This window comes from Sphaerodactylus townsendi, linkage group LG07 (genome assembly GCF_021028975.2).
Source record: "Sphaerodactylus townsendi isolate TG3544 linkage group LG07, MPM_Stown_v2.3, whole genome shotgun sequence".
Taxonomy (NCBI): Eukaryota; Metazoa; Chordata; class Lepidosauria; order Squamata; family Sphaerodactylidae; genus Sphaerodactylus; species Sphaerodactylus townsendi.
Window position 1 is genome coordinate 104,419,008 of NC_059431.1, and position 14,006 is coordinate 104,433,013.

General features: G+C 42.2%; 1 protein-coding gene across 1 annotated transcript in view; it reads right to left on the reverse strand.

Annotated features, from left to right (window-relative positions):
* Positions 1-14,006, reverse strand: part of LOC125436290 (neuronal acetylcholine receptor subunit alpha-7-like) — a 152,353-nt gene that overhangs the window by 56,132 nt on the left and 82,215 nt on the right. Inside the window, 4 exon segments of the mRNA XM_048503169.1 lie at positions 176-343; positions 4,812-4,891; positions 6,712-6,821; positions 8,800-8,844. Of these exon segments, the coding sequence (XP_048359126.1) occupies positions 176-343; positions 4,812-4,891; positions 6,712-6,821; positions 8,800-8,844 (403 nt within the window).

A 14,006-nucleotide genomic window follows, 5' to 3' on the forward strand; every position in this document is an offset into this window, starting at 1 on the left:
TTCCAAGCAGTAGCTGCCTGTAGAAGAAAACAAATGTCTGGGTGGGGGGCTGCGCTCTACCGTCAATGAAAATGCATCGTATGGTGAAGTGTGCATTTAATTTTAAAAGCTAACAAAGGTTTGAGTAATATCACAGGTTTATGTGAAGTAACCTTCCTGAAAAAAGACAACTCACCAACTAAATCCCATTCGCCGTTTGATATGTAATTGGAAATATCGGCCTCCAACATCTGTAGATCAAGCAGCCATCCATTGTGTGTCCATGATCCAAATTTCAAATTACATTTCTGTACATCAAAAGGAAACCAGCGAACATCAATGTAACACGTGCTCTTCAGGATGCCTGCAAACAGAAATATGTTTACGATATTTTTTTAAATAGTAAAACGTTAAGGGCGAGAGTGCAATAGGATGAAATTGGATTCATATCCACCTGATCACGAGAATTACAGTAGAGCAGACGAAGCTCCGGGAAGTACGTGAATTGATCTGCGCTATAAAATGCGGGGTCTATAATTTTGAGATTCAGTTACGCTTTGCAAAGACACATCAGATGAAAAGGATGATTGGAAAAAAAATATCCAGAGCTTTCTTCAATTGAATGGTGCTTATGTCTTCAACAGATTCTTTTCTTGTAGCCTCATCTATTTTCCCGGTGAGTTGGCATGGCCGCATAATCTGTCATACTCAAGACCAATATAAAGCTAAAGGTAATAGTAGAATTTGCCGGTATTGTTGCAGAGATTCCTTCTGCAAAAATGGTATTGTAATAGCAGCATTTCAGTCTCTGTGCTTCTCTTAGAAAGTATTTTACAGTGCCTGATCTGAGAAGAGGCAATTAGAGGTCTATGGCACTTTGTTGGTTGGGCAAAGAGCGGTCTTTTAACCACCTGTTTGGCAAAGTCAGAGAACTATAAAAGTTTCACTTGGAGATACACACATCATCCCATAATTCCCCTGGCCTAGGAGGTCAGATGACACCGCAGGGCCAATTTGGGGCTGCCAGCTGATAAAAACCCTTCCAGAGCTGCCGCCTTCCCTCAGTCTGGGCAACCTGTCAAAGAAGGAGACCCCCTAGGGTTCTCCCTTCTGTGTTTCCAGACTATCAGCCCTTATCCATAATTTAGCCTGCCTATCATCCAAGATACTCATCTGCCCTCAGGCTTGAGTGTCTGACAAAATCTGTTGTACAAGAGCACATCCTGGCTGGTACATCAGGAGGACACAAACCTACATTTCAGGTTCAAATACCTGCAACAGCCAAGGATGTCTTTGAAAATGCATCAGTTTATTAAATCTTGCTCTACAGTAAGATTACATTCTTCCCTATATTTGTCTTCGATTTAATTTGTTTTGCTCGAGGAACTGTCTGCTCTGACGCAAATATTTCATATGAAGGTAGTTGAAAATGGATAAAGTCTAAAATGGATTAATGTTGGTCGCATATAGTCTGTCATCTAATTATTTCTTGTTCTGCTTTTAAAAAATGAAAGGGGAAGGGACAAAAACAACAAAACACCTCAGGCCCCTTCTGCACACACAGAATAATGCGTTTTCAATCCAGTTTCACAATGGTCTGCAAGCGGACTTTGCTATTCCGCACAGCTACAAAGAGCATTGAAAGCGGATTGAAAGCGCATTATTCTGCATGTGCGGAAGGGGCCTCAGAGGCACCATTTGTTGTGTGATTTCTTAAGGCAACCAGTTAGCATAGTGTTAGAACAGATTCAGCTTCCATTAACTGTTTTGAATGAGGATGGGTTTAACAACAACCTCAGAACATAAAATATTAATTTTGGTTAGCCAGAGTGGGGGGTTTATTCTGAACAGCTGGCTCCTGGCTTCCCCCTCCTCTTCCGGACTGTCCTCTTCCACTGCCAATGGAAGGACCAAGTGTTGAGAAGTTTATCCTTTTGTCCCTTAACCCTTCACCAGCCAATTACCCACTGCCAGCGTTTCCTGGTCTTGCCCCACTCCGGTACAAAAAGTCATGCCAGAAGTGCTCTCGCTTTCGCCAGGGAAAGTGAGAAGCATGCACGGGGCAAGAGGAAGATTTCTTGCCCTGACATGTCTCCTCTCTCAACGTGCTGCAAACAGGAAGTGCATCAGGACAAGCTTTCTTGCTTCCTGTCCCACTGTGTGCCAGAGTGCTGGTGGGTAATCGACCACCCAGTCCACTCATATTGCAAAAACAGCTTATATAAAGAGCTAAGGAACAGAAATGCAAATGGAGGATGCTCCAACACCTGCCTGTTCCCAGCTTTTCAACCAAGCTGTGCATAACAGACAAGCACCTTTGAGCCTATTTCTGCGCCACTTAGTAGCAAATGAGTAAGGAGGCAGGGAGAACAGTATCCTTTGACTTCAGCGGTCCTCATGGGCTACGGTAGAGGCATCAAATTTGCCACATAGTTGCTGGTGACTCTCTAGAACGTCCAAGATGGCGTCTTGGGGTTCATGGGGAAACCTCAGCAAATTATGTCAGGGAGAATCCCTTCAGTTGCGCACAAAATGTCAGGCACAAGCTGAGGATGAAACTGTCTACAGAGCAAAATGGTTGGGCAGGACAAAAAAGATACCTTCTGAACAGCCAGGCAGAAGCTGTCTTGCAGGTAGCTTAGGGGGAAAGGTGTATTTTAAAGCATTCTCAAAAAATGACACGTTGAGCAGAAATAAGGTATCCTGAGGACATCTTGAGGAAAAAGCTGTGCAGAATTCCTTTTCAAGATGCCTTTTTTAGGTCCTCAGGACATCTTATTTTTTCTGTGTGGAACAACCATTATCTACTATTCTTCAATTTGGGAGATTTAAAACAGTCTAATTAGAAACTCTCTGCACAGGAGGATAGAAGGAAACTTCCTTAACCCCCAGGGTATCTCACAAAAAATATATATGGAATTGTGACTTGCCTCTTCTCTTTGCTCTGTAGGTCCATATTACCGTGGCCTCAGAGTCAGCCAGTCAGGTGTCCTCTGATGAGAAGCACTGGCATAAAGACTCCACTGCGCTGCAGCCCCTTCAACGGGGCCTCAAGCACAGCTGGAAGCCTCACAGGATGCAGACAGAGCTGGCCCAAGTCAAGAGTTGGAGGTCAGAATGCTTGCAGAAGCACCACCAGCCACTGAGGCCCAAGACCGCCATCTTCTGCACTCCATATTCAATTCTTGGAGCACACACTTCCATAGAACCACCCTGGTGTTATAACAGGGTCATTAACTAATTTTGGAGCCAAAGTTGGTGTCGTCATCTTATGTTTATTGCTGTTTTAATTGGAATTTTAATGTGATATTTTATTGCTCTGTGGTTTAATGACTGTACACTGCCCAGAGCTCTTTGGGGATGGGGTGGTATATCAAGTTTGAATAAATAAATAAATAAAAATAAACCTAGTAGTCCACCCAGCTCACCTGAGCTTGCAAGGCAGCTGAGAATTCAGGAACTGCATTCTAAAAGGTATACTGTGCAGGAACTGCATTCTAAAAGGTATACTGTGCACTTGGAAGCCCTAAGGTAATGCAGAGAATGCTGTGAGTCAGCTCAGGATCAAGACTGAGCCACCGCACAGACATATAAGAGAGAGATCTGGAAAGTAAATATTGCAGGAGCAACGTTGTTGGAAGCCTGACAGCCTTCTGCCACACCTGCTCGCAGGCAGAACTTAGACTAGAGTGCCTGAACTGACCTACCTTTGATTCTGGACTGCCCCTTCCCAGACCTGTTCCTCTGGACTCAAGGTTACTTTCTCCCGCTCTCATATCTGTGCCTGCTATCAGTGAGCACAGCAGGCTCAAATCTGTCCTTTTAAACAAAAATATATACTGCTTGTCTCTTTCAAATATGTAATCTTTGGGACAGAACAAACACTGAACAGAATTCAGCCAAACTATTTATTTATTTACAAAATGTTCCTTTTGTGCCTTCACAACAGCCAGCAAGGGCAGCTAATACATTAAAACACACATTAACAAAACCATAATTAAGAGCAGCATAAAAACAGTCAAAACAGACTACAATATGTAGAATCACATAAAAACAATAATTAAAGCATTTGGCAAGGAAGGGAATGCCAATTATAGCAAAAGTCTTCACCTGCTGCCAGAAAACAGCAATGGAAGGGAACAGATTTTATTTCCAAAATGGAAAGTCTCAAAAGGGAGTCACTGGTGATAGCATGTGTACCCATTCTGCTTTTGCCTCTAGCAAAACTTATTTGACCTGAGATGATATATATATGTATGTGTATATAAAATACTGTTCCTGACTCCAGCATAAAACACCAACTGAAAATATCAATCGGATATTTAATTCAATGGACTCAAATGGGCTTTACTTTGACAGGATTGTGCTCTGAAGTATTAAAGCCTATCAGTCACTTCCAATCTCCAATTTCATTTTTTGCTCACACACATGAAGCAGTTTGAAGATACCTGGGTACTTACTCAAAATATAGATCATGAAGGCTGAACATAAAAATTAATATGTTGAATATTCAGATTCAAAAAGCTGCTTCGGGTTGCTGAATACAAGTAAAGACAGCTTTGTTGTTATTAAGTTTTAAGTGAGAGCTCCATTGAATATTTATGTCACAGTAATTAAGGCACACACTATCAATACAGTCTGCAGATTAAACATGCAGTTCTAAACAGAGTTATCCCCTTCAAAGTTCACAGAAGTCAATGGACTTAGAAAGGTGTCACTGTGTTTAGGATTGAACTGTAAGCCTTCTAAATCCAGATCTACATGCATTAATTCCTATCTAAGGGATAAGTCTTTTAATTTACTGAAATGCAGGCTTTAAAATAGTCTCCTACCTGGAGGTATATACTGACAAGATCCTGAGTAGTTTACCAGAACGTTGGTATGAAATGTTGCATCAAATCTCTCGTCTGCACTACAAAATACAGGATAAAGGATTTATTTGGTGTTGTTCAGTAACTGATCACAGTGATGAAAACCACAGTCGTAAACTTTATTCTTAGGGTGTCCATTTTATTTTAGAATGTTTATTATTATTTTTTAAAGATCTATGTCATCTTTGGCAAAAATACAACCAAAGTTATCAGCTACAATTGCTTCAGTATTAAAACATGCTGGGTGCAGTTTGAACATCAATCCTTTAGAAATGCACGATCAATTAAAATGATTTCTGTAAACCTTACTGGTCACAATAGACATTGTTTTAGACACATACTGAACCTGGCTAATGTTCTGTCATCAATTTACTAGATAAATAAATTGTAGCAAAAACAGATTATCTGGCATGTATTTCATCAATCGCATTTTCCCCACGGCCAATATATCCTGAGATAAGGAGGTGAAACATCCTGGTTCGGCCAGGACTTCCGGATGGCTTCCGGGTCTAACTCGGGCCCACCCCACGAGATTTCCCTTATCCCGCGCCTTTCAAAAAATGATAAAATTGGCAGTTCTTTTTAAAAAACTGCACCACTCCCGCTTCCATGCAAACACTGCGAGAGACCGCCCTGTTTATTTTTCCCGCCTCCCCGCCTCCCCGCCTGCAGCCAATCAGAACGTCAGAAAAACGGGACAGTTTGTGCATGCGCAGCACCATTGGCGAGGAAAATGAAAGTAAATCGGGGGCCATGCGTGCGGTTTTTTAAAAAGAACTGGAGTGCTTCCTCCCGGCCTGAACGCACTAATGGGCAGCCATGCAGAAGGAGAAACTGAGATAGAAACATCCCAGTATGCATGATCCTGGTTTTTCCCTGGGATATATTGGCCGAGGGGAAAACGCCTGTGTGGCTTTACTCTTTCAAGAAGAGCCATGGTTTTCCTGTCCACCAATATTTTCCTCACAGCAACTGTGTGAGGTAAGTTAGGTTGACAGAGAGTTGCATAGCTAAATAGAAATGTGATCTATAGATAATGTAGTACTAGCCTGACACCCGAGTAATCAAACAATGCTATACCACCTGGTGGTGGAAACTGCCGCAAAGTTGTAGTCAACTTAGGGTGACCTCATAGCATTTTCCAGGCAAGAGAAAAAGATTGCTGTTAGCCTGCCTTTGTGTAGTGATCCTGGTCTTCTTTGGTGGTCCCCCATCCAAGTACAAACCAAGTCAGACCCTTCTTAGTATCCAAGATCTGACAAGACTAGGCTAGCCTGGGCCATCCGGGTCAGGACATTATACCAGCTATAACATGCAAAAGAATTAGTTCTGCTATTCCAAATATGGAACAGAATGCCCAGACTCTCGGATTAAAATCAGCAACCATAAATTAATGCTTATTTTATTTATAGTCTGCCTTCCCAACCAAGATTCAAATTCTGAGTAGATGTTGGACTGAACGGACTTGGAAAGCAGAAATTTACAGGCAGGGTGCTTTCCTGTAACTGAGAAGTGTAAGCCTGGAGCCTAAGCCAAATCCAAGCCACGTCTGTAGGACTAAAATATTTTTACTGCTGGAAAACAGGATTTTTCCGGGCCAGATTTTGCAAGCAGATGAAAAAGTATCATTCCACTCGCAGCAACATGTTGGACGCAGGCCACCAAGCACCGTTCCCATCACTCCATTTAGTTTAATGTGACTTGTAAAGGAACAGAGCCCATCGCTATATTGTGCTATCTGACTGGACATACTTGAGTAGCTGCAATAATTACCCTGAATCTTAACAGAGCCGTGCCAATTTTCAGCAATTGTGCGGCTTGCTCAATATTTAAAGCTAGCTTCAAAACATGCCTTCCTTACCTGTTATACAGAAGAATGTCTGGCACCCAAATCTGATCAGATGGAAATCGTAAGTTCTGAACGCCTGGATATTCATTCTGGTCCCACTTCAAGTACACATCAATCCAGGACTAAGGAGAAAGTTCATTTTGTAATATTAAAGTTCCTCATCACAGATAAAACTGTTCCCATGTATTGAAATAACTACTGCAATTTGAAATATGAATGAATATGAGCAATCTAAATGATAGAGTTGATTATAAGCAGCCACAGTCAAAAGAGAAGTTAATATTTGAGGTACTAAGGGGAAATGGACCATGTAAAGCAAATTTCTTCAATCCCATCATTTTTCTCTTATGTATGTGCACAAATATGTATATTTGCAACACACATACATGAAGAAGAGGACGAATTACTGGTGAGAAGTCCTGAAAGCTGCCATTAGCCCAGCGGCTTACAGCCTCCACGGCGGCAGACCCAGGGCGCTTTATGGCCCTGGTCCCGGCCTGGTGGAACACTCTCCCTCCAGCTGTCCGGGCCCTGTGGGATCTCGGTGAATTCCGCAGGGCCTGTAAGACCGAGTTGTTCCGCAGGGCCTTTGGAGCAACCAGCCGCTGAATATGGCGCCCCTGTTCGATTCCATCAAGATTATCCTCCTATGGAGGAGTCCGACTGCTCCCTAGGGGAGGATTTTAAAGGAAAGGATTCTCTGGGTGCCTTTATTATGAAATCACTGCTGTTTTAATGAAACTCAGTATGTTTTAATGTTGGAGTTTTATGGGCTGCTGTTGTTTTATTTGTATGGTTTGCCCCTAATTTATTTGTATTAATTTTGTTGTACACTGCCCAGAGCCCCTCGGGAATAGGGCGGTATAAAAATCGAAATAATAAATAAATAAAATAAATAAATAAAAATCAATCCAGTACTTATGAAAAATGTTTAACTCCCAGCAGAAACAAAATCCAGAGTTCCTTTGCCTATTTGCTTCTACCTATTCCCACCCTTGCGTTTCCCCCTATATTTGGGCTTTGATACTGGAAATTATCATGAATGGAATAAAATTAGTGGAGGGATGGGCATGGACAAGCAGTAGGGAAGGTTCTGTTGTAAACACAACTTCCCCCCATAGTTTTACCTGCATGGCACAGTTTGAGGTGGTGAGGGGATGTGGGAAAGCTGAGAGAAACACTGAATGCCATGTTGTATACTAACACCCTCATTCGTTCGTTATTATTATTAGTAGTAGTAGTATAAGTGGCCATTTAAATTTACCTCCAAGCCCTTTCCAATCACTACATTTTTGGCACTCCCTGAGTATTGAGAGAGAATGCAGATTATTATTCTTTCAATATAAGTGACAGCCATTTTATTTGATCAGGGCAATGTGTGTATTTTTCAGCTTTGGGACAAGAAACTGGAAACTGGAAATCCAGATTGGCAAAATGTAACAAAGTTTCACAATATGTACATTCACAAAAAATGGCGATCATGAGTTTTGGCAGGATCACAAGTCGCATGCTTTCCCAGGGTGCAAGTGATAAGTACCAGAAGCATAACAACTGAAAAGGGGTTCAAGCCTGGCCGAAAACCTCTCATGAAAAGAAGAAGAGTTTGGATTCATACCCCAGCTTTCTCTCCTATTAGGAGACTCAAGGTGGCTTACAAACTCCTTTCTCTTCCTCTCCCCACAACAGAAACCTTGTGAGGTAAGTGAGGCTGAGAGAGTTCAGAGAGAACGGTGACTAGTCCAAGGTCAGTCAGCAGGCTTCGTATGTAGAAGCAGGGAAACAAATTCCATTCATCAGATAAGAGTCTGCCACTCAAATGGAGGAGTGAGCAAACAAACCTGGAACTCCAGACAGAATCTACCACTCTTAAACACTACACTCTGCTGGCTCTGGTATAGTGTTTTGCTCTTTAAAAGTTTTGCTCTTTTTGAAATCTGATAAAACTGAATTGTCTTTGAACATCTACCTTATCTTGGCATGTTCAGATTAGTTTCTTCTTGATTTTTTTAATATGAAGATGCTATTCTTCAGCAAATGATGAATTCTCAACTGCTTATAATTATGGAGCCGCTTATGCAGAGCGATGTCAAATTTACTTACCATCTGTAACCATGCATTTGTTATCAAGACCTGGTTCTTTTCATCCTTTAAAAAAAATGGAAGGAAAAATAATTAAAATGAAATGTTTTCATTCAGTCATGAATAATTGCATTCACACACATACACACACACACCCCGGTTGGTTCTAGGGGAGAAATTAAAACCAGGAGCAACAAGTTCCAGACTGTAATAGAACGTAACAATCAAAAGGATCACTAGAACCAGATTTTAGCAGTGTAAAAATATAGAGATTATGAAAAATTCACAAAATATATAACTATATCATTCCTTTGAAGTACAGTGGCACATTATACCACAGAATACTGATAGCGTTGGACTAGACTGCAGTAGATCTGGCTCCAATCCCTGCTCACCATACCATAACATTCTCTGGTGACCTTCAGCTAATCAGTCTTGGCCTAGCCTACCACATAGGGCTGTAATGAGGACAAAAATGGTAGAAAGTATATACTGCCCTCAGCTCCTTGAAGGTATAAAAAGATAAAAATGTAATAAAATCAACCCCCTTCAATATTTATTAAGTATTGAACTGTAGGCCATTATATCATACAACATTAAAAAAATAACAAGGGCATAGCAACATAAAATCTTTAACACAAAACCCACCTTAATAAGTATTTATATAATCCAACCATGATGAAACCCTTATTTATTTCCACAGGACAATTACACATCTTTAAAATATCCTACTAGAAGGTTTTAGGTTCTAACTACTGACTGGATAATGCCCTGTAATTTTAATACAGAAGTAAAAGCACCAGAACAATCCATCCCTCTTTCAAATCAGTTATCCACAGAAATGATAGCAATTTTCCTATATTCAGGGGATTTTGTAAGTATGTTACCAGACTGACCCATGGTGAGGAGGTGGGCACCCGTTTTCTACCCACCTCACCAATCTTTGTGGTGCCCGGCGTATAGGGCTAAGATGGGAAGTTACCCACAAGGACAAAATACCTTGCCTGGTCTTCTCCTCCTCAGCATCTGTCATGCAGATGGTCTGCCTCTCCCTCCATAAAGGGATTACCAGGTAAACAGTGCTTGCAGCTAGGAAAGAGCTGCTCCCATCTTCTGCCCTGGATAGGGTGCTCCAGAAAAACAACAGCCACACTAAGGCGAGTGCTTCAAAGTGTTCCTCACAGCACAAACATTAATCTGATTCCTTCCTCTGATTAACCCCTCACTGACCACGTTAGTTTGCATTTGGTTTTGTCCCAAAGCTATAATTCCATTAGCTTCACCCTAAAATGTAATTTTCTCTAGTGCTTAAGTTATTTAGCCCAAGCACCCAACATTCAACTCTAAGTGCCCAATACTTTGTCTCCCTTCGGAGAACAGGAAATCTCCGTTGTCCTGGGAGATGAAGCTCTCTTGGGCATGGCTACCGGGCCCGCTCTCATCTATAAAATAAGCCCTGGCCCAAACACTCAGTGTTCAGTGTGTCTGGGTACACTGTTCTGCCTAGTACTTCAGAGCCTGCCTTTGGGTTCAGTTGTGCTGTGTGTTATCTGCTTCCTACCCTGCTTCCTTGAACAGGTTGCTGGCTTCTGCTTCACAGACCCAAACCCACTTCAGGATCTGGTACAGTATTACCCCTAAGAATTCCCCCAAATCATCCAATATTCCCAACCTATCCCCTTAATACTTATATCCTGCGACTGTGTATGTTCTGCTGCTTTGGTTATTGTGTGCTTGTATATCCAAATATCCCTAAATAGAACTTTATCTCACTCTGCTGTGGATTTCTTGCAAAGCGTGACTTCTGCATACATAGGCAATAAAGATCCCTGGTTTGCCCGACCTTTTGCTAAGCCAAGAGTCTGCTCTTGCTAATTCCACATTGTAAAAGGGACAGACTCCCACGATTTTGGGTGACAGGTATACCAAGAACTATATTTTTAAAAGTGCTCTGCCCTAAGAAAAAAAAGCAATTTGATGAAGAATTAAGGTGTTCCCTACACATTGTAAAAGCCAGAGGAAGTTGTGGGCTTCTAGTTAAAGGGGTAGGGTAAGATGGTGGTGGAGAGAGAGTTGGCCTGCACAGATCCCGTAAAAATGTCCAATATCCCGGAGAGGGAGATTTGGGTCAGGGTGAAATTTACATACATACTGAGAAAAGCTCTAATAACATATTCTTATCCATCATTAGGACATTAGCAATTATTCATGAACTTCATTACATCTCTATTCTGTCTTTTTTTTGGTGCCCACATCTATCTATCTGTCTGTCTGTCTGTCTGCCCGCCCGCCTGCCTTCTTGAACACACACAGTAACACAAATTGGGTAACAACAATATTAAAATAATAAAAACAACAATACATTAAAAAAGAAAGCAGAAAAGATTAACTCCCCTCCAAATTTAAAAATTAAATGCAACTTTTTCCCCTTTAAGAACAGCACCCTTATTTTGCTTTGCCATCAAGTCACATCTGATTCCTGGGGGCCCCTGGGGGGTGGGGGTTCAAGGCAAGACATATTCAGAAGTGTTTTGCAATTGTCTGCTGCCATATCATGACTGTGGTATTCCTTGGAGGTCTCCCATTCAAACTTGCTAGAGTCAACCCCACAGAATGTCTGAGATCTGACAAGAACAGGCTAGCCTGGGGATATCCAGGTCAGGGCAATAGTACCGATGCACCATCCTAAATTACTCTATCTGAACCCACTCCTAAATACAGGTAGGGAAGGTATTCCTCATATTTCAGGGAGGCTTTCCCAAAGGGCTGCAATGGAGAAAGGCTGTGGAAAAGCTGCAGTTCTTCTACCCCCTTGCTCAAGAGAGGACAGAAAGAAGAAACTGTTTAAAAGTGTGTAGATTCTTTCCAGTATGTAGATTCTGGATAGTGAAGGGTTCTAAAGGCAACTTATTTATTTAAAACGTTAAGAAGCCCACCTTTTTGCAAGGCAACTGGGACTCCATGCAGATAACAGATTAGAAAAGACACATATAGGATATAAAACACAGAAAGTTCAAGACATCACACTATTAAAACTTCTCACAATATCACTGAATGTGACATCCATTAGCAGCTGCCTCCAACCCCTGCTCACCCTGAGGCAGCTGCTCCTGACCAGCAGGGACCATAGCAGCTGCTCCAGGTTGGGCCCAGCCAGTGGGTAATGCTGAAACCACCTGGAGACTGGAATTTTGGATTGAGGGGATAGCTGGGGAGTCTGGAGTGGGCTGTTTAATCAAGATTGGGAGTATGGGCGGCTGCTTCAGCTGGCACACCTGGAGTGTGCTCTTCAGCTGAAATCAGGAATGGGAGGGGGTGGCCTCAGTGAGCTCAGCAAGAGAGAGAATTGGATTTCCCCCCATGATTTTTGTGGGTCCCCACTTCTCAATTCATCTATTTCCAAACTATGTTACATAGAAGATATGATTGATAAAGCCACAATGGACAGACAAACCTGAAGGATGTCCAACAGTTGCAGATATCTAAATCTTAAGAAAAAAAACCTCCCCAGGGATTAAGATTCTTCAAAATAACAAAAACAATTGCTGTAGCTTTAAGAAAAGCATGTCCAATTAACTCTCAGTGGCTGTTGAGGTTGCTATGCAACCAGAACAATAATTCATACAGCCAGCCAGTCTTTCCTATGGGACACATTGTCAGGAACAGGGGAGGAGGTAAAGTTGAAGACACAGGGACAGAAAAGGGTAGGTTGGCTGGTGGGTGGAAAGTAGGGTTGTCTGGCAACCCGCAGGGAACCAGGTGAGGATGGGTACAAGAGACTGGCATAAGTTGTGATCAGAATTCTGGCAGTGAGGGAGGGGGCCCTTCAGAAGAGATCTCTGTTGGAGCATTCCCAGTGATACCCACCACTGGAGAACCTGCAGTAAATGGCAGGGTAACATTCAGCTGAAAGCACTATGCAGTCACCTTTTGGAAGGGTAACAGAACCTGTTGCTTAAAGTGGTTTAGAAAATAAAGTACACAAAACACAACATAATGTAAATAAAGATATGCAAACCAGCAGACTTCCTTCCCCCAATACACCCTTGAAGCAGTCACAAAGTTCTCCCTGACAATGTACTGTTACCACCCCCACAACTTTTACAGGCTACAGCTGCAAGCCATGGGCAAAGGACCAAAAGTCCAAGAACTCTTTGGCTCTTGCACTTTGGCAACACTTTGGCACTTTGGCAACACTTTGGCAAAGTGGGAGGGACAAATGTTCCAGTCAAGTGTTATTCATCTGGTGTCAATGTTTCCATTTTCTTCCTCCTGCAGTTTAACTACGGAAGCCCTAACACACAGGTGTCAAACTCGCAGCCCTCCAGATGTTATGGACTACAGTTCCCATCATCCCTTTGCCAGCATGATGCTGGCAGGGGATGATGGAACCCATAGCACATTCTGGAGAAACTACAGGTATTTATTTACACCTATATAACAACTTCACTGTGTGCTGTGACAGATATTATTTTATTTATACAGCGCTACTACTTTCAAAACAGATTTAAGCAACTTGGCTAAGCAAAGCCTTTCATGTAAAAAAAAATGCAAACACCCATTATTAAGATGATTAAGAAAGCTCTGGGATGGTGAGATATCCTTACTGGTACTTTGATCTCCAACAGTTTCGCTCCTAATGGAACGTCCCCTGAATAAATGGACCAGATGTTCATCTAGCGCTCTGACTCGAGGCAGTACAAATTAAAAATGACACCTACATTTTTACACCTTCTCTTCTTGCTTGCCACTCTCCTGTTTTGCATGCAGCAAATTCATTACCAAGAGCAGTGAACTCTGCTGCTCTGTGCCTGCATGGATAGCCCCGAGCAGACCAGGTTACATGCATCACTGCATGGTAGGCGACGGGTTGTCAAAATGATTCAAAGGATCCAGAGTTCCTTGCCAGCAGCAGTTTTCCCCCTTTCATACACTAAATGAAGTATCCTGTCCCACAAATAATTCTTTGAATTATGAATACCTTTGATGTCTGGAGGGTAAAGTTTCTGAAATGCCACGTAAAAAGTGGTATTGCCATCTCAGACCATTAAACTTTCTATCTTTCCTTGCGCTGTGTAGCTCCAATTCTGTCGGTGGTGGGGAGGAGATGAAGTAAGAGCCAGGCACTAGCACTAGAATTGGATTCAGGTACCAGATTTGGGTACGCGGGGCAAACGGGCTTCATTGAGCCAAGTTTCAGCAACTCCGGGCGTTTTCCCACTTACCTT